The sequence below is a fragment of the Gigantopelta aegis genome, chromosome 15, assembly GCF_016097555.1.
Source record: "Gigantopelta aegis isolate Gae_Host chromosome 15, Gae_host_genome, whole genome shotgun sequence".
Classification (NCBI taxonomy): domain Eukaryota; kingdom Metazoa; phylum Mollusca; class Gastropoda; order Neomphalida; family Peltospiridae; genus Gigantopelta; species Gigantopelta aegis.
In genome coordinates, this window is record NC_054713.1 from 31,635,416 (window position 1) to 31,657,383 (window position 21,968).

The 21,968-nt window shown below is 36.2% G+C and overlaps 1 protein-coding gene across 4 annotated transcripts in view; it reads right to left on the reverse strand.

The window, feature by feature from the left end:
- The window catches only part of LOC121390757 (myosin-2 heavy chain-like), a 78,307-nt gene that overhangs the window by 6,777 nt on the left and 49,562 nt on the right, over positions 1 to 21,968 (reverse strand). For 3 of the 4 annotated variants that reach the window (XM_041522663.1, XM_041522664.1, XM_041522662.1), the window contains 5 exons: positions 20,959 to 21,116; positions 16,650 to 16,815; positions 12,706 to 12,881; positions 8,789 to 8,953; positions 36 to 216 (listed from right to left, as the gene is read on the reverse strand). In XM_041522663.1, the coding sequence (XP_041378597.1) occupies positions 36 to 216; positions 8,789 to 8,953; positions 12,706 to 12,881; positions 16,650 to 16,815; positions 20,959 to 21,116 (846 nt within the window). Of the gene's footprint in view, positions 1 to 35; positions 236 to 8,788; positions 8,954 to 12,705; positions 12,882 to 16,649; positions 16,816 to 20,958; positions 21,117 to 21,968 lie in introns of all 4 variants that reach the window. The other variant, XM_041522665.1, reaches the window with a different exon arrangement.

Sequence of the window (21,968 nt, forward strand, 5' to 3'; positions counted from 1 at the left end):
TTAATACCATAAAAAAAAGAGAAAACTCTTTCTACCTCTCTATTTCTCTCGCGCTGGAGCTCTTTAAGAGTTCGATCCAGGTATTGTTTGTCTTGTGAAATTGAATCGATCCGGTCCTGAAGTCGAGAATTCTCCTCTTCGAGAAATTTGCTGCGGATCTGCAACATGGCGAGAGCCCGAGACCGATCTCGGAGATCTTCCTCCAAGTCTGTCAGCCTGCAAGTAATCAAGTGACCTGAAAGAATCATTGCAACAATCTTCACACGTGCAGACACAACACAGCAAACAACAAACTCTATACAAAGACAATACAATTGGGAACATTTTGTTCAGAAAAAAAAGTGTGTTTTCGGAAACATACCAATTTTTTTTAGATAAGGTGGATTGGCTTTTAAAAAATGTGATTTTTTTTTTTCTTACTATATTCACTCCAAAAAATTTATGAAAATACTATATTTGTGTTCTTTTTACCTACATATTAATAGCAAATCGACCATTTTTTTTTTTTAATTAGTCAGCCTTTTTTTTAAATAGGTAGGAAACACACCATTCGTTTTATTTTTTTAGGCCTCAATTTGCTATATAGTTTTCTGTGATTTTTAGTCAATTCTAAAATGATAAATAGTAGTTACTAATACAAAATTTGATAACAAAATGTCCCCAACACAGAACACTCATTACCCAATGAGTAGAAATACCACAGAACACCAGAAAATAAAAAAGTAATAAATTTAACAATAACAAGTTACCGGTACCATATATATATATATATAATATATATATATATATATATACACACACATATATATATATATATGTACATCCAAAATAAACAGCACAGCAAAGACCAAAGCAATAATGCGTACATGTATATAATAACAACACAGAAAACCCCAAATGTGTATCAAAGCACACTAGAAGATACAGTTGCAATTATTATAACAATTTGAATACTAGGAGATAAAGATATTATGCTATACTGTCCTGTGTGGGAAACTGATTTTAATATATCTCACTGTTAACTGGTAAAAGTAACTTATGCAGTGGCAAAAGAATCTTTACTCTCCAACAAATAACCTGTCCTGGGAAGAAATCCTTGGATTTTAGGTTCCATTCATAAACTTCAAATGGATACAAAGTTTAAAAAGTTAAACTTTCTTTTGTTTAATGACATTACTAGAGCACTTTGATTTATTAATCATCGGCTATTGGATGTCAAACATTTGGTAATTCTGACATAGTCTTAGAAAGAAAACCCACAACATTTTTCCATTAGCAGCAAAGGATCTTTATATGCATTTTCCCATAGGCAGGACAGCACATACAGGCATTTATAACCGGTTGGGGTACTGGTTGGAACTGGAACAAAAACAATCAGAGAATGAGTCCACGAAGGGGACTCGATCCTAACATCCTAACTACCTCAAGCAAGTGGTCTAGCTACCAACTGAGCTAGATCCTGACCTCACAGATTACATGATGTAACAAGACTAAAACTGTGTACATGTACTTTAGGAAAGAAAAAGAAAGAAATGTTTTATTTAACAACGCACTCAACACATTTTATTTACAGTTATATGGCGTCAGACATATGGTTAAGGACCACACAGAGTTTGAGAGGAAACCTGCTGTCGCCACTACATGGGCTACTCTTTCCGATTAGCAGCAAGGGATCTTTTAATTTGCGCTTCCCACAGGCAGGATAGCACAAACCATGGCCTTTGTTGAACCAGTTATGAATCACTGGTCGGTGCAAGTGGTTTACACCTACCCATTGAGCCTTGCGGAGCACTCACTCAGAGTTTGGAGTCGGTATCTGGATTAAAAATCCCATGCCTCGACTGGGATCCGAACCCAGTACCTACCAGTCTGTTGACCGATGGCCTAACCACGACGCCACCGAGGCCGGTTGTACTTTAGGATTACAGCAACATCATTCAAACATGACACTAGGATCGAAGTTTGAGTCTTGAATGAACATATAGATTAATATTTTATCCATCACTACCAATGCCCACAACTGGTATATTAAAAGTTTGTGGTGCTGTCCTGCCTGTAGGAAAGTGCATGTAAAAAATGCCTTACTGCTAATGGAAAAATGAAGTAGGTATAATCCTCTAAGATTATCTGCGTATTGGAAACTGTTCTGGTGCAGGGAATGTGTACCTAAACATTTCAAAGAGTTAAGAATGTCTTCCTGTTCTCAATTCCCACACTACCTCACACAATGGTGTGATGAAGGAAAGGAAATATTTTATTTATTTAACGACGCACTCAACACATTTTATTTACTGTTATATGGTGTCAGACATATAGTTAAGGACCACGCAGACATTGAGAGAAGGAAAGAAATATTTTATTTAACAACACACTCAACACACAGAGTTTGAGAGGAAACCCGCTGTCACCACTTCATGGGCTACTCTTTTCAGTTAGCAGCAAGGGATCTTTTATATGCACTATCCCACAGACAGGGTAGTACATACCACGGCCTTTGATATACCAGCCATGGTGCACTGGCTGGAACGAGAAATAGCCCAATGGCCCACCGACAGGGATTGATCTTAGACTGACCGTGCGTCGCACAATGGTGTGATGAGAACGGATTCTCAGCCATTCACAAATGCAGTTTTGAATACACAAAATATGTTAGAATTACCAAATGTTTTTCATCCAATAGCCAATAGCTAATAAATCAATGTGCACTAGTGGTGTTGTTAAACAGGAAGGAAAACTCTATTAACATGCCCATATCCACTGAAGGTTCAGGCATGTATATCCTGGGCACGAGTTCTGATTTGCACCAGATCTCCTGTCCAAGACGGATTAATTTAAACAAAACAACAATTTTATAACCACAGATTCCCAGAGACAGTCTTAACGTCATACAAAACCATTGATACAAGAAGACAAGAAAATTAAAAATGTCTTAATAGAAAACAGCGAATGACAGAAACAGCACCAACACCACAAATCTACAAAACCAGAAAGGTTGTAAAGAAAACAAAATTCTTCAAGTTATTCGAGGTTAAAGCCAGTTGATGGGATGAGGAAGATTTGAAAAAGAAAGAATAAGGGGTCAGTAAAAAAAAAAAAAAACCAGGCTAGGAAGTAAAAGAATAAACTTGTTAGCTGGAAGGGCAAAACGAGTCGATTATTATTTTCAAAATTCTGCCCATTTTCAACTCTATCTCTCCCACCATCCCGAGTCAGGCCACCGATCTTATCGGAGGTCGGACTCTAAATGGGCGTGTTGGAAACCCTAGTGGTATATGGGCACGTTAAACTAGTTATCTATCAAACAAAGTTATAAATATACGAAAAAAACAGGAATGAATGACATCAATATAAAAATTCAAGTTAAATTAAAACGTAGTATATAGAGCTGTGCAGAAATACAAATATCACAGATAAGTAAATTTAAAATCTTAAGGTTTTTTTTTTTTTGCTTAACGACAACACTAGAGCACACTGATTTATTCATCATCGGCTATTGGATTTCCAATATTTAGTAATTTTGACATGTAGTCTTTTATTCCATTAGTAGCAAGGGATATTCATGAACAGGACAGTTTCATATACGAGTTGCGGGACACTGGTCGAGACAAGCAAAAAGCAATCAGAGATTGATCGAGTCCACTGAGGGGGTTTGATCCTGAGGTACAACTGATGGGAAGACAAATAATTATGTTTTCTTAATAATTAAAACAACTTTGTTTTGTTTAACATTAGAGCACATTGATTAGTTAATAATCGGCTAATGGATGTCAAACATTTGGTAATTCTAACATATAGTCAACAGAGGAAACCCACTACATTTTCCCATTAGCAGCAAGAGATATTTTATATTCACTTTCCCACAGACAGGAAAGCACATACCACGGCGTTTCACCAGTTGTAGTGCACTGGTTGGAACAAGAAAAAACCCAATCAGTTGAATGGATCCACTTAGGTGGTTCGATCCTGCGACGACAGCACCTCAGGTAAGCACTCAACTAATAAGAGTTAAATCCTGCCCACCCACCCCACCACTAATGATAAATTGTAATAAATATCTAGAATGCTCCACATTAAAATGCTATGATTACAAAATTTAGTGATATTATTTGATTATGAATGAAAGGTGAATTCAGAGTAGTGAAAACCAGTGCTTCACATTTTAAAATGTAACGTGAACGACGCATCACTTGACTTAAAAGTGCCAGGCAGATGATCAAATATGTCCACAAGATAAACGCCAAAGCCACACCAACCAATTAAATACTGCTACTGATTACCAATACCCTATAGTGTGTGTGTTAAGTGTGCAAGGCCCAATTTGCTGTAATTAAGAATGATATAGTTGGAAAAGATATCTACCTTTATTTTAAACATAGTTTTTGAGGATATGTACGAAATAAAGTACCTGTCTTCATTAGATACCATTTATCTTACAACTACTGTATCCAACTTGTTTTGCTCGTCAGATAATTTTTTTAAACAACTACATGTACTAGGAAGGGTCGAACACACCACATTGCTTGAACCAAAAATTAAGTCCCGAGTTTTTTGTTCAGTAAACCCTTATATTAACTGTTGATGGGTGGAACATGTCCTGGGTCGACTATAAGCCTTTGCTGGAACTAAATTATCGGTCCCGTCAGTGTTATTAGCTGTATTTCCCGCAAACTGGTGATCGATGAAATGTCAAATGGGAAACCACTGAACAGGACGAAAAATTGCTGCATTTGTGCAGTTGGTTATTACAACCTTGGGATTAATTATTTAGGTAAAACAAACTATAGATGAATCAGGGAATCACAACAATAGCCATGCAATCCTTTCTTTACCACACTTGTCATGTTGGCTATCAGTAATGATCTTTCAGGTACAGCAAGTGTTATAATGGTAACTTAGATGAATTATGATACCAATCGAACCATTAGTGCACACGCGGGCCTCGGCATAAAACTTTACTTTGAACACATCTTCAATTCCAGTTTTAATTGAACCAATGGGACACTTAATCAACTGTAATCATTTCAGCAACTATTAAGAATTTGTCATTTATTTATTTTATTTTATTGCACATACATGTAATTCACAGCCAGTATTTATGGGCAACTAGTTTTACGTGCTCATGTACCACTGGGGTTTCAAACATACCGCCAGTATCTAACTAATGTAATGGAAATATCCAATGTTTACCGAATGGTTCGGTCGAACTACCCGATGGGTCGAACACTTTCTCAAGCACCGACGGGGTTCGAGCCAATGGGATTCAACTGTAGTTGTAAGACAAACTGTATTTAATAGCCACACTTGAAGTAATCAGTTTGTATTACACGTCAAAAGAAGGAAGGAAATGTTTTATTTAACGACGCACTCAACACATTTTATTTAAGATTATATGGCGTCGGACATATGGTTAAGGACCACACAGATACTGAGAGAGGAAACCCGCTGTCGCCACTTCATGGGCTACTCTTTTCGATTAGCAGCAAGGGATCTTTTATATGCACCATCCCACAGACAGGGTAGTACATACTACAGCCTTTCATGTACTAGTCGTGGTGCACTGGCTGAAATGAGAAATAGCCCAATGGGCTCACCAATGGGGATCGATCCCAGACCGACCACGCATCAAGCGAGCGCTTTACCACTGAGCTACGTCCCACTCTTCATGTCAAAAGAATACACAAATATATCTTTTTATTTATACTCCAAAAGATGTATAATATATTTAATATATGTCCGTAGGAATATACCTGGCTGTATACTATTTGTATATACTATACATGCATATATGTCATTTATACATCAGAACATTTGTCATTTACTTTTTATGTATATTATTATGCTGCTAACATGCTACATACCTATATATTATGTGTGTAACATATAAGTGCACACCAGTATTAATAATTATACAACAAGCAAGTATTAAAATCTTCATGCAAGCAAGCTAGCAAGCAAACTAAAACTAAAATATACATACCTTGAAAATATTTTATTGATGTGAAATATTGAATGAAAAAAAACAAAAACAACAGTTACGCGTGAACAATGAATGTGAAAATATAATTATAATGCATGTCATGCCATTTACAGAAAGTTCTACCTCCATCTTTTATCAAGTACGAGTAACAAAAAGAGCCCTGAAACAGCACAGAAATGAGAGAGAAAACAGATTGTTATTTAAAGATATCAGTTATGAAAAATTCAAGTACCATAATATGGGATTTTTATCCCATATTATGGTACTTGAATTTTTCATAACTGATATCTTTTAAAGACATTTAAAGATATTCGTTAATGAAAAATTCAAGTACCATAATATGGGATAAAAGCACATTTAAAGATATTCGTTAATGAAAAATTCAAGTACCATAATATGGGATAAAAGCATATTTAAAGATATCCGTTAATGAAAACCTCAAGTACCATAATATGGGATAAAAGCACATTTAAAGATATTCGTTAATGAAAAATTCAAGTACCATAATATGGGATAAAAGCATATTTAAAGATATCCGTTAATGAAAACCTCAAGTACCATGATATGGGATAAAAGCACATTTAAAGATATCCGTTAATGAAAAACTCAAGTACCATGATATGGGATAAAAGCACATTTAAAGATATCCGTTAATGAAAAACTCAAGTACTGTAATATAGGTTAGAAGCACAACTTTATTTCAGTACCCTGTTATTGTATTTAAAAAAGATATTGTTACACATTTATAAGTAATAAAGGAAACTTTAAAATATCTGGTAACATAATTAATAAGTTCAAGTGCAAAAAATAATATCTAATTAAAATATCTGGTAACCTAATTAATCATTCCAATGGCAAAAAATTAATATCTAATTATTGTAATGTAATTATTTAATTTTACTTTTATATTGAATGATTTCTCATTTGCAAAACTAAATGTAGAGTAACAGTTAAAAAAGATCCAAAGTATAAAAGAAGACAATTTGAGAGAAAATACCCCCACCCCCATCTTTTGGTTACCCAATATGTAGCAAGCTACATGTACTTCTCAAAAAAGGACAAGAGAAATATGCTGAGAATAATTATTTTGTAATCCAATACACAGAAAGATACGTTCTAAGAAAAGTAAAGAAGAAAAGAAATTGATTTAAGTAATCATCATGTTCAATGAAAATGTTATAGTACACACTAAGCAAAGCAAAACATATACTTTTAAAAGCCTTATTAAAATCAAAATGTTTGTCTAAAAATAACAAATAAAAGAGAAGCTCTGTTCCAAAATATTAGATTTTTAATAAACCTAATGTACTCTTTACCAGATTTATAAAATCATCGACTATCTACAACACTCTAAGAATATATCAAGGGCTGATAACCTTCTTTTTTTTAAAAGTCCAAAAAGAAAGCAATTTAATTTAGGTTTATAAATTATATAGCTTTGCATCACTCCTCTTACATATATGTCACCTCCCCCACCCACCCCGCACCCCCACCATGTACATTAAAAACAGAAGAACAAAAAGTGTAAAAGTGGACTACTTTCATTTTCATAAATGGATATAACGAATTCTGGTGCCTAATTCACAAAATTCACAAAGCTTTCTTAAGCGAGTCTTTTTGCATGGCATTGCGAAATTGTATAGCTGTGAGAATTTCGTGTCTTAGTCCCCCGATTCTCAGCCCGTGATATCACCAATTATAAATTGCACACTTATCAGCTCTAATCACCAGACTAATTATTACAGCTGTTTAGCAATGGTTCAAACATTTTATACATGGGGCCAGTAATTTGTAGCTACTGTAATTATCTGCAACATGCCATTCCAAGGGTCAAGCGTTTGCCATCAGAGCATGCTGATAGTACAAGTTAATTCTCATCAAAGCAGAATTAAGACATATTAAGACATAAGACAGGATAACACATACCACAGCCTTTGATATGCCAGTCGTGGTGCACTGGCTAGAGCGAGAAATAGCCCAATGGGCCCACCGACGGGGATAGATCCCAGACCGACCATGCATCATGTGAATGCTTGACCTCTAGGCTATGTCCCGCCCACGAATTTACAAAGCCTGTTTATGTTTTAATGCAGATTATCTTCACACATTTTCAATGCTTAAACACCTGGATTTCAAATAAACAGGCTTCATAAATTTGTGCCCAATATGATTTGGTAACAGTACGAATTATTCAGCTAGTTTCGCAGATCAGCACGGTTAGTGACTTATAGATGGCAGCATTCTCAGAAGTGTTATAGACTTATTAATTATTTCATAAATTATAAATTAGTCACAAGATTTATTATGTGCAACAGGCATTTTAATCATAAAGAACAGGAAGCAAAATGCTTTCATGTCACCAACTACATGTACACTCATAGTGGTGACCTATCACTATCGGTAACAGTAACCGCATACCAAATGGTTGCGAAACCTCTCAAATGCAATAAACAAGACACTGTTTAGTGAACCCAACTTACTGAGTGATAAGTCAATGTTTTTCCTGTAGTAAGTGCTAGTAGAACCCAACTTACTGAGTGATAAGTCAATGTTTTTCCTGTAGTAAATGCTAATAGAACCCAACTTACTGAGTGATAATTCAATGTTTTTCCTGTAGTAAATGCTAGTACTAGTAGAACCCAACTTACTGAGTGATAAGTCAATGTTTTTTCTATAGTAAATGTTAGCAGAACCCAACTTACTGAGTGATAAGTCAATGTTTTTTCTGTAGTAAATGTTAGCAGAACCCAACTTACTGAGTGATAAGTCAATGTTTTTTCTGTAGTAAATGCTAGTAGAAACCCAACTTACTGAGTGATAAGTCCGCGTTTTTCCTGCAGTAAATGTTTGTAGTTCATGTCCATTTTATCCTTCCACTCGAGTTCTTTACGAAGAGTTGCTCGGGTCAACTCAAGATCTTCGTCCACTCGTGACATGTGTTCCTTTAGCCGAGATCTCTCCACGGAGTAGAACTCCCTGAAATACAGGTCAACAGTGTTTATCATTCATTAAAGGATTTTGTAGGAGATATCGCTGGCACTATAATTTGCAATATGTCCTGCGGAGATATCGCTTCTTATAATCTTGATTGGTCAAATTGTAATCACAACACAATGTTTTGTTATGTCACTGTGTTTGTTTCAGTGCTAAACCTACCATTAGTGACGTCACGCCACTACCGTTCTGCTAGTTAAGGAATCTACCGCTGACATTCAACCAATCTAATTAAAATTAGCTCCACTATTACATGTGGATCTAAAGACAGCCAGTTGGAGCTCATGTCCACCAATCAAAACCTTACTTGCAGAATCCTGCCAGTGATTTAAAACTAACAACACTGCGTAGTCCCCATTGTCCAGGTAACATTTCGTCTGTAAATAATAATTTAAATATTGACCAATCACACTTCACCTTTTATAACGTTATTTGGGAGCATACAAATTCTAAAAATATCGGGCGAGTCTATTTTAGTGGCCGCAGTACAGCGAACCATACCAATACGTACGGGGTGGGTTATCAGTCTTCAATTTTACATTAAAATTATTTATTTATTTATAAAATTTTAAAAAACTAAATCAGTCTTCAGTTTTACATTACAAATTATTTATTTTATAAAATAAAACATGTTTTAAGGCATTCGTAATTCACACGAAACATGTCGTATACCCTCAGGATAATTCGGAATGTTTTCAAATTATTTTTAAATCACTGGCAGGATTCTGCAAGTAAGGTTTTGATTGGTGGACATGAGCTCCAACTGGCTGTCTTTAGATCCACATGTAATAGTGGAGCTAATTTTAATTAGATTGACATTCAACCCACATTACTGACATTGTTTACAACTGTCGCAAATGAAAAGAATGATAATGGGTGATAAAAAGAATACCCCACTTGTGTCTTGTGTTATCATAATTTATCAGCACTCTCTGATAAAAGTATAAAATCCTCGGCAAGCCTCGGCTTTCATACCTTTATTAATTTGTGGTGATAAATTGTGATATCACAAGACACTCGGGGAGTATTCTCTATTTATAAGTCGAATGAATGAATGAATGAATGAATGAATGAATGAATGAATGAATGAATGAAAGAATGTTTAACAACACCCCAGCACAAAAAATACATCGGCTATTAGGTGTTAAATTATGGTAAAGGCAAACAAATAAAGTGATGATCTTAAAGAGGGTCGGAAAGAAAGAAAGAAAGAAATGTTTTATTTAACGACACTCAACACATTTTATTTACGGTTATATGGCGTCAGACATATGGCTAAAGACCACACAGATATTAAAAGAAGAAACCCGCTGTCGCCACTTCATGGACTACTCTTTTCGATTAGCAGCAAGGGATCTTTTATATGCACCATCCCACAGACAGGGTAGTACATACCACAGCCATTGATATACCAGTCGCGGTGCACGGGCTGGAACGAGAAACAGCCCAATGGGTCCACCGACGGGGATTGATCCCACACCGACCACGCACCAAGCGAGCGCTGTACCACTGGACTATGTCTCTTCCCCCAAAGAGGGTTGGAAACAAGCATGTTGTTTGTAAGTGGCTGATAACAATATTTTCATGAGCATACATATCATACTCTCGTTTGGTAGGGGCAGGATGTAGCCCAGTGGTAAAGCACCCGCCTCATGTGTGGTCAATCTAAGATCGATCCCCGTTGGTAGGCCCACTGGGCTATTTCTCACTCCAGTCAGTGGACCACGACTGGTATAGTAAAGGCCATGGTATGTGATATCCTGTCTATGGGATGGTGCATGTAAAGATTGCTTGACACTAATGAAAAAATGTAGCGAGTTTCCTTTCTAAGACTATAATATGTCAAAATTACCATATGTTTGACATCCAATAACTGATTATTAATAAATCAACGTGCTCTAGTGGTGTTGTTAAACAAAATAAACAAACAAACTCTTTTTGTACTCCTCTTTACCATCCTAAACGAATACATCAATAAGAATTCTACAGAATTAAATGTCTCGCCTAAAATATAAAAAACAAATTTGCACAAGCTATGATGGACATTTAAAAGGAAAGGAAATGGTTTATTTAACGACGCACTCAACACATTTTATTTACGGTTAAATGGCGTCAGACATATGGTTAAGGACTACACAGATATTGAGGGAGGAAACCTGCTGTCGCCACTTCATGGGCTACTCTTTTTGATTAGCAGCAAGAGATCTTTTATATGCACCATCCCATAGTCAGGATAGCACATACCACAGCCTTTGATGTACCAGTCATGGTGCACTGGCTGGAGCGAGAAATAGCCCAATGGGCCCACTGACGGGGATCGATCCCAAACAGACCGCACATCAAGTGAGCGCTTTACCACTGGGACATTTAAAAGGTGCAACTATAAAGCAAGTCTCAGTGACGTAAAACGAATAGTTTGTGAGTAACTAATCCAAACGTAAACACTTTGATGCAAACATTGATGCCGTCTCTGCCACCATCATCATAATACTTATATCTCGCCGTTTTACTTTGTAAAGGAAAGACAAAAATGTTAACAGGTCAGGTCAGAGAGTTTAATGTGCACATTCAGAGCAAGCTGTTGTAGCGCATGTCTGTCCTGGGCGCAGGTGTCAGCCTCAGCCGGTTCCTCCGTCCATGACAGGAAAAATGTTAACTTTGTAAGGAGTGTTTTTATTGGTTTCTCATGGGAAGTGTTACTGTCAAAAAGAAATTTTTAGGTATTGCGCTATGGAACTGAATGCAACCACAGTCAACAGGGGGTATGGGGGGGGGGGGGGGGGGTCCTTCCCTAGAAAGAAAGTGGGTTAAATTTAAAGTTAGGGTTATGAAAATCATACAGTAATGATAAGAGTAATTGGAGAAAACTTAAGGTGTTTTTTCTTTTATAGATACATTACATGTACACAAACATGTGCACTCCCCCCCCCCCATGGCTAGTAGTCTGGTCCGAACTAGAGGGAGCACACAGTAGAAGAATTTAGGCCATTCCATTGGCTTTTGGGATGTCATGATTCCCCAGAAAAAAATATAGTGCAAAAACAGTTAAGCTTAAACAGGGAGGGGTTTTAAAAAACAAATCCCAAAAATATTTGGGTAAAAAACTACTCTCCCCTGCATACCATATAAGATCCTTTGAAATTGCTGCCTTTGAGAAGGAATAACATATTTGGCAGCAGCAGGTTTCTTTAACAAATAAAAAACTCAAAAAAACCCTTAAAGGGACAGACCCTAGTTTCAACCTGTGAAAATGCACACAAAGTTTAGTTAATCTACAAACCTGTAACACATTTGGATAAAGTTACAATTGAATGACTCAAAAACACTTAAAGGGACAGACCTCGTTGCAACCTGTGAAATGCACACAAAGTTTAGTTAATTCAAACCTGGAAAACATGAGTCTGTGACTTTGAAATTGTGAAATACCCTCTAAAAATAGACTAAAACTTGACTCTATAACTGTTACTTCTCAGACGCACGTGCATTTTAAAAAATATGAGAAATTATGCATTTTGTGATATTAAAAACACCAGGATGACCAAAAACACTTTGAATGTACGGAAATGGATAATCTAAACAATAAAATCTAAGTAAAGTATGATTTCAGTTATCAAAAACGGCCCTAATAGTAAAAAATATGCCTTAGTGTTTAAAAACTAGGGTATGCCCCTTTAAAAAACCAAACCGTATGTTAGGTGCTGTTAAACAATATTCCTTTCCTTTGTTTTAATTACCTGGCTCGTAAGAGTTTTTCTTTGGTGCGGTGTTTTCTGTCCATGTAGCGCTGCTCGTCAAAGCTGTGTTTCTCGTTGTTAGTGATGAGTTCAAACTGCAAGTCTTTTACCTCTTTCTGTAGCCGTGCTATCTGCTCCAGTAGTGACTGCTGGCCCACCTCCGACAGCTGGTGATGCTGTTAAAACAACACGTTAGACAATATATGACTCTTATATGAATATAGTAACCAGTGTTTCCCCCAGGATTTTTGTTCAGAGGGTTGGCAAAATAGTTTGATGTTAACTGAGCCCCCAAAGGGTGCGAAAATGCTAGGGGAGTTCGGGGGCATGCTCCCCAGTAATGTTTTTTTTAAATTTTCAGTTGGTTTTAGATGCATTATGGAATACATGTGGGTGTCATGTACACTTATAGAAGGAGATATTTTAAGATAGATTTTAATAATAATGTTTATCATTATTAAATATTTGCATAATGTCAAAACAATAATTTGAAAAAGAAGTATAAAAGTATTAGACTAAGCACAAACAGATAATACATATTACTGAATTACTGATTGTAATATGTATTATCTGTTATCTATCTATTTATCTAAAAGTAAAACCCAGGTCTTCTAGAATTTAAAAAAAATCCACTAACCATGGGACTGGTGATTTTAAAAATTAATTATCCATGATTGAATATTCATTAGCCCTACTTCTGTATGTATATCAGGGGTTCTAGAATTTAAAAAAACAGAAAGACTTCCCATACTGACCAGTGGATAAAAAATTTACTGGTCATGATAAAAAATTCACCTGCTCAATTGTAATCACTCGGTGACTGATAAAACAAATAAAAGAAAGTACATTTTTTTAATATATATATGTAGGTACATTTTTAAATTTGTGTTAATTCATCATATAATGCACTTAAAAATAATTTCTTTCAAGTCTTGCAAATTTAATTATGTAATGTTTAAATATAATATTAATTTAAAAAACAACACAAAAACAAAAACAGACCAAATAAAAAAAAAAAGGTTTGTAAAACAATATGGTTATGTGCAACCTTTAAAAAAAACCCCTGATCTGACGAGACTGGTCACCGTTTATTTTGTTACGCCTGCACTGTGTTAGAGTAACAACTGTTTGGGTACCAGTCACTTACATGTAGTAGTTAAAGGAAAATGTGCCAAAATTACTGCAACATTTTGTTAACTTGGACTTTAATAAAATTACATCTGTAGGTATATTCATTTCAGGGATGGGGCATAGATTACTGGTGACCATATATTCATTAGTGAACTGTTGCATGTGAAAGGAACTTGAAAGTATTGACTTGTAGATCCGTTTTCCTTTTTACATATGATCGATGTTGGTTGAATTTTTTTTTTTTTCATTCGATCATCATCATGATGGTTTATTTGTTTTCCCATCACTGGCCACCGGGCTCTAACAATGTACATATTTGTGGAATACTAGTATATTTATGACGGCTACTAGCATTTGCATTTTTTTTTTTATAATATCGGCGAATTAATCACAGAAGTTAACTCGTCCCTTTTTTTAATGGTTACAATTTTCACGGTCCCAGTAAAGAAATTCACGGGGTCGGTGCGGGGTCCTTCCGCCCCCTAGGGGAAACACTGAGTAACAGGATTGTACCGAATGAGACATGATGTTTAGTTAACTAAAAAAAATACATGTAAATTTAATGGAAATGAATGTAAATTTAATGGAGTGGAGCGGAACGGAACGGAATAGAATAGATGTTTAATGTCAGCCGGGCACAAACAAAAAAAGAAAATAGATAACAAAAGTTAAGGATTTTTTCTAGAAATTGGAACTTGCAAATTTGTTAAACATCCTACTATCGGTGCACTTATAACTGTAAGCCAATCATAATACTGTTGTATAGTAGGGTGAAGAGGTGAAAAGAAATATAGAAATAGATCAGACTGCTTGAAGAAATTTTTTAACAGATTGTCATTATTTAAATAGAAATCTATAATGAGTTGTTCTAAAAAATGTGGACAAAAGTCATGTCTAATAAAATGTATTGTAAAATAAAATATCATATCATAAGCCTGTACAGTCCCTTTAAGAGGCTTGTAAAATAAGATACCACTTCATAAGCCTGGACAGTCCCTTTAAGAGAATTGTAAAATAAGATACCATATCATAAGCCAGGACAGTCTCTTTAAGAGAATAGTAAAATAAAATACTATATCATAAGCCTGGACAGTCCCATTAAAGGAAGGGAAAATTAAGGCATTTGACCTGGTATGCATATTCAGCGATATATAATGCACATTATTGCTTAATATCAACAAGTATAATCGTATAGTTAATTAATAAAACGGTTAGATGTGACAGCTATTATATATAATGGGCGCAGCCATTTTGTACCATCCCAGTGAATATGCCCTCTGGCAAGCTGGTGGTTACGTAATACCTAACATGTCACGTCAGGAATTAGTCTTCGAACTGAAGAAAAAAACCATACCTGATTTTTGCGGATACATCGCAATATTCTGTAATAATAGTCATCCCAGTAAGCCAGCAACAATTATATATTATTGTTAATACAAAATAAATCACCATTGTCAAAGTGTTGAAATAACCATATTATGTTTTGTACATAAATTAACCCACGTACTGAAACAATAATCGGAGTGTTTTTTTTAGTTAATTGGTCTTTTCTTTCCGTGGCCTGTACCTGTGGTTCCCGATTGGCAGGTGTATATTTAGATGGTCCCAAGACACTGTGTCTAGACACACTAAAAAGACATGCCTCTTTTATAAAGATCACAGGGTATTGTGTGTTAACCGCACAGACACCCTGCTAATCGTCCTGCTTTACTAATGTAAGTAATTCTGTACAACCCTGGATTAAGTAGAATTTCCCATCTAAAATCACAAAACTGAAGCGCCTTGTCATAAATTAGTGCGTTTGTTTACCCTGTCCACTGGACGTCACAAAAACAAAACAAAATGGCTGCCCCCAGTTAGCAGGAATAATCATGGTTTTTTATTAACTCTAAAATTACGTGTTTTTCATTTCTTAAAGTGTCAGTATGTGTTGGTGTTCCGGGTATGCATCTTTCCAACACATAAGGCTCTTGTTTGAGTTTACTCTCCCTTTAAGAGACTTGTAAAATAAGATACCATATCGTAAGCCTGGACAGTGCCTTTAAGAGAACTGTACAATAAGATACCACTTCATAAGCCTGGACAGTGCCTTTAAGAGAACTGTAAAATAAGATACCACTTCATAAGCCTGGACAGTCCCTTTAAAAGAATTGTAAAATAAGATACCACATCATAAGCCTGGACAGTCCCTTTAAGAGAATTGTAAAATAAGATACCACTTCATAAGCCTGGTCAGTCCCTTTAAGAGAATTGTAAAATAAGATATCATATCATAAGCCTGGACAGTCCCTTTATGAGAATTGTAAAATAAGATATCATATCATAAGCCTGGACAGTTCCTTTAAGAGACTTGTAAAATAAGATACCATATCATAAGCCTGACAGTCCCTTTAAGAGACTTGTAAACTAAGATACCATATCATAAGCCTGGACAGTCCCTTTATGAGAATTGTAAAATAAGATACCATATCATAAGCCTGACAGTCCCTTTAAGAGACTTGTAAAATAAGATACCATATCATAAGCCTGGACAGTCCCTTTATGAGAATTGTAAAATAAGATACCATATCAGAAGCCTGACAGTCCCTTTAAGAGACTTGTAAAATAAGATACCATATCATAAGCCTGGACAGTCCCTTTATGAGAATTGTAAAATACGATACCATATCATAAGCCTGGACAGTCCCTTTAAGAGACTTGTAAAATAAGATATCATATCATAAGCCTGGACAGTTCCTTTAAGAGAATTGTAAAATAAGATACCATATCATAAGCCTGGTCAGTCCCTTTAAGAGAATTGTAAAATAAGTTACCATATCATAAGCCTGGTCCTTCTGATCTTCAAGATCGTTGAGTCTGGACTCCAGGTCCAGTATTGTGTGCTGAAGACTCTGGTTCTCGTCCGCTAGTTTGCTCTCTCGGTGTTTCAGCAGTGACACCTGGTGCTTCAGCTCAGCAACAGTCTGATCCAGCAGGGTTCTATAAAATAAATTTAAAATAAACTTTATATAAAAACTTCATATAAATGAAATGATTAATTTCATATTTATCATGTCAATAATTGTGGTTTATTAATTCTAGTTTGATAATTGTAATCACTGAGAAATTATGCTATGTCAGGGCTTCTAAATTTTTTATAAAAATTCCATTAGCCATGGGATCAGTGATTTTAAAAATGTACTAGCCATGATTAAAAATTCACTAGTCCTACTTTAAATAAATACAATTTTACTAATAGTAATAATTAGATATGTCAACTAAAGAGGGAGATAGAGCTTAAAAATCCTTAGATTGGGGGTGGAAAGAGGGGGCAGGATATTCATAGTTACAAAATATATAAATGCAGCATTTGACAAGGGGTTTTTTTCCACTAGCCGTCGGGCTAGTTATAGTAGTTATTTACTAGCCCAACACTGAAGATCATTAGCCATGGGAGTTGGGCTACTATAATCTAGAAGCCCTGGCTATGTTAAATTTTTTTTAATAAAAATGTAATTAAAATAGAATGATTAAGATTCAATTTATTTCCATTTATTTTTTGTATAGTGGATATTGAGAAGGATTTCTTCTCTCACTCATATACTAATGACATTTTGCATTGCACTGTGAGATTGCAAAATAGCAAGAGTTCAGCGAATTAGGCCCCTGGTTTTTATGCTACACATTACATCAAATGAACATTTCAGGAACCAGTCAAAATAGTTTTCAAACATGCTATAAATCATATATATATATATATATATATATATATATATATATATATATATATATATATATACTCTTCACACAAGTAGGGAAACCTGAAATATTAATGTTAATATCAACTATTAGACCGAACATACGTCTTGACCACAGACATCCTAGTAAAGAACATTCAGTTCTGTTTATCAACAAACCGAAACACATTCCATAGTTTGCAAGTGCATCACGCAGCTGCCCCATACACGTGCGTGGGGTGTCATTCTCAATTTTGACAATTTCCAGGGAGGTTGATTAATCACTGTGGAACATTATTTCTGTCAATTGTTTTCATTCTGTTTATTATACAGTTGTTATGGTTTTGTTTTTAGTCATTTTTATTGTTTGAATTTGCGATTTACTGACAACAAAATGTCAACTTTCAAATTTCACTTTTGACCCCAATCGTCCTTCAAGATCTTTGGTGGTCATAAAACCTACTGTAATACTGAACTACCGGTTGTAATGTTTGCCCAATTAATTCACTATTATCATATAACCATTCCCTACAACTAATATACCGTACAATTTTGGCTTTTACAAATTCTTATTATAGTTCCCCTACTTTTTTTTTAAGAGTATCTATATATATATATATATATATATATATATATATATATATATATATATATATATATACACACACAGTAGAATCTCGTTGGCTTGACCTCAGAAGGGTCGATCGCACCGCAACGCTCGAACCAAAAACGAAGTCCCAATTTTGTTTGTTTGGTAAACCCTTATATTAACTATTGATGGGTCGAACACGTCCAGGGTCGACTATAAGCCTTCACTCGAACTAAATCATTGGAATTAGCTATATTTCCCTCGAACTGGTGATCCATCAAATATCAAATGGAAAACTACTGAAAAGGACCAACAATTGCTGCGCTTGCGCAGTTGGTTATTACAACGAGCTATAGATGAATCGTAGAATCACAACAATAGCCATGCAATCCTTTCTTTATCATACCTGATCGGTAAGCTATCGGTAATGATCTTTCAAGTACTGCTAGTGTTATGGTACCTGTTCGATGAACTGTGATACGAATCAAACAATTAGTGCACACAATGGCCTCGGCGTGAAGCGTTACTCTGAACATGCCTACAAGACCAGTTTTAAATGAAACAATGGGCGAGTTACTAAGTACTCAGCTGTCATCACTTCAGCAACCATACATTTAATTAATACCGACACAGGCTTTTGTATCACACAATCGGAGTAATTTGTAATAAATTCTTGCACTCTGATATTTTGCTATATAACACCTTGATGAAATTTTTAAGTTTGCAGTTACCAAACTAATATGTATCTAATTCAACTTTCTAACTGATGTTACGGAAATACCCGATGTTGACCGAATGGTTCGGTCGAACTACACGATGGGTCGAACACTTTGTCGAGCGCCGACGGGATTCGATCCAACGGGATTCAACTGTATATATATATATCCTATAAATAAAGAGAGGCCTGCCTTGAATAGAAACCTTACTTGATTAGAGGCCGGTTCTCAGAGTATTGTGAACAAAATAAAGCCTATCTTACATACATGTATAATAAAGGCCCGTTTCTGCTACTGTAGCTTTGTCAGCTTTTAATTTTAAGGTTTTTTTTATCCCACTGCCCCCTTTCTTTTCTCTCCTTGAATTATATTTTATTTATTTATTGCCGATCTGACACCTCCTCCTATATTTCAATTTCTTTAGCTTTATTAGATTAATGATCACATTATACTTGTCATGCAAAAAGCTTATAGCCACAATGCAAGAACAAAAAGAAAAGAGAAAACATTTGCAAGCCCAAGCCTACATTACATATAAAAGATAACCTTAAAACAAGGCTAAGTTAGAACATTTTGCATGAACACCCCCCCCCCCCCCCCCCCCCCCCGAAAGGCTGTCTTGAATAGTAGCTGGGTCTCACAGTGTTATAAAAGCCTATTCATTCATTGGTTATCAGTTTGTTAGTGGTTGGTGAGAGAAGAGGGTGTAGTGGCCTTACACCTACCCATTGAGCCCTTAAAGGTAGGGTCAACTCCAACAAGAGCCTTATGTGTTGGAAAGATGCATACTCGGACCACCAACACATACTGACACTTTAAGAAATGAAAAACGCGTAATTTTAGAATTACTAAAAAAAACGTGATTATTCCTGCTAACTGGGGGCAGCCATTTTGTTTAGTTTTTGTGACGTCCGGTGGTATAGCTTGGGGCGAAGTGACGTCAGCTCATGTCCAACTTCTCTATTATGCACAGTGTAAACAAATGCTCTAATTTACGACAAGGCACTTCGCTTTCATCAACCTGACTTGTAAAACAACATAAATGACTTGATAGTATAATAAACTATTTAACTAAATATATTTAAATTTGCAGCAATATAACGAAATGGAGTTCTAGTATTTTTTTCTTTTAAAAAATCCAAAGAAAAAATGAATATTATTAGGCCTGTTGATAGGATATGTTCGAGCAAAAACGACCACTCACGATACCCAAGTGATAATTTTCTTTTCTCTGGGACTACGTAATTGGTCAGTTTTGTGATTTTAGATGGGAAAGTCTACTTAATCACGGGTTTTACAGAATTACTTACAGTAATAAAGCTGGTAAAGTCCATTACGATTTGAGGTTATCACACAATACCCTGTGATCTTAATAAAAGAGGCACGTCTTTTTAGTGTGTCTAGACACAGTGTCTAGGGACTGTCTCAATATACACCTGCCAATCAAGAACCACAGGTACAGGCCATGGAAAGAAAAGACCACTTAAGCAAGAAAACACTCCAACTATTATTTCAGTACGTGGGTTAATTTATATACAAAATATAATACAGTTATTTCAACACTTTGACAATGGTGGTTTATTTTGTATTGAAAAATAAACCACATATACACATTGCTGTGTTACTGGGATAGATATTATTGCAGAACATTGCGATGCATCCGCAAAAATCAGGTATATTTTGTTTCTTCAGTTCGAAGACTAATTCCTGACGTGACACGTTAGGTATTACGTAACTACCAGCTCGCCAGAGGGCGTATTCACTGGGATGGTACAAAATGGCTGCGCCCGTTATATATAATAGCCGTCACATTTAACCGTTTTATTAATTAACTATACGATTATACTTGTTGATATTAAGCAATAATGTGCATTATGTATCGTTGAATATTCACACTAGTCCAAAAGCCTTGCTTTAGCATTCCTTTAAGAACTTGCTCTGGGTTAGAGCCGGTACCGAGCTGCAAACCCTGTACCTACCAGCCTGTAGTCCGATGGCTTAACCACTGCACCACCGAGGCTGGTATAAAAGCCTAGATTCTTATTCAAGGATTTACGGTAGATCAAAATGTCTGTCTGACTGTAGTCATGCGTGTACTGACCTCTGTAGTTTCTCTCCCTCCAGCTGGTTGCGGAGCTGGACGATCTGGTCTTTCTTCTCCTGCAGCTCCACACCGCTGTCGGCCATGTTGATGAGGCTCTCCTCCGACTGGTGCATCTTCATTGTCACCTCCTGTAACTCACGCTGCAGCTTGGCCGCCTACAAACAAACACAACCATGTCACCTCCTGTAACTCACACTGCAGCTTGGCCGCCTACAAACAAACACAACCATGTCTACTCTGTAACTTATACTGCAGCTTGGCCGCCTACAAACAAACACAACCATGTCTACTCTGTAACTCACGCTGCAGCTTGGCCGTCTACAAATAAACACAACCATATCACCTCCTGTAACTCACACTGCAGCTTGGCCGCCTACAAACAAACACAACCATGTCTACTCTGTAACTCATGCTGCAGCTTGGCCGCCTACAAACAAACACAACCATGTCTACTCTGTAACTCACGCTGTAGCTTGGCCACCTACAAACAAACACAACCATGTCTACTCTGTAATTCACTCTGCAACTTGGCCGCCTACAAACACAACCATGTCACATCTGTAACTCACACTGCAGCTTGGCCACCTACAAACACAACCATGTCTACTCTGTAACTCACTCTGCAGCTTGGCCGCCTACAAACACAACCATGTCACATCTGTAACTCGCACTGCAGCTTGGCCATCTACAAACAAACACAACCATGTCTACTCTGTAACTCACTCTGCAGCTTGGCCGCCTACAAACAAACACAACCATGTCTACTCTGTAACTCACGCTGTAGCTTGGCCACCTACAAACAAACACAACCATGTCTACTCTGTAATTCACTCTGCAACTTGGCTGCCTACAAACACAACCATGTCACATCTGTAACTCACACTGCAGCTTGGCCACCTACAAACACAACCATGTCTACTCTGTAACTCACTCTGCAGCTTGGCCGCCTACAAACACAACCATGTCACATCTGTAACTCGCACTGCAGCTTGGCCACCTACAAACAA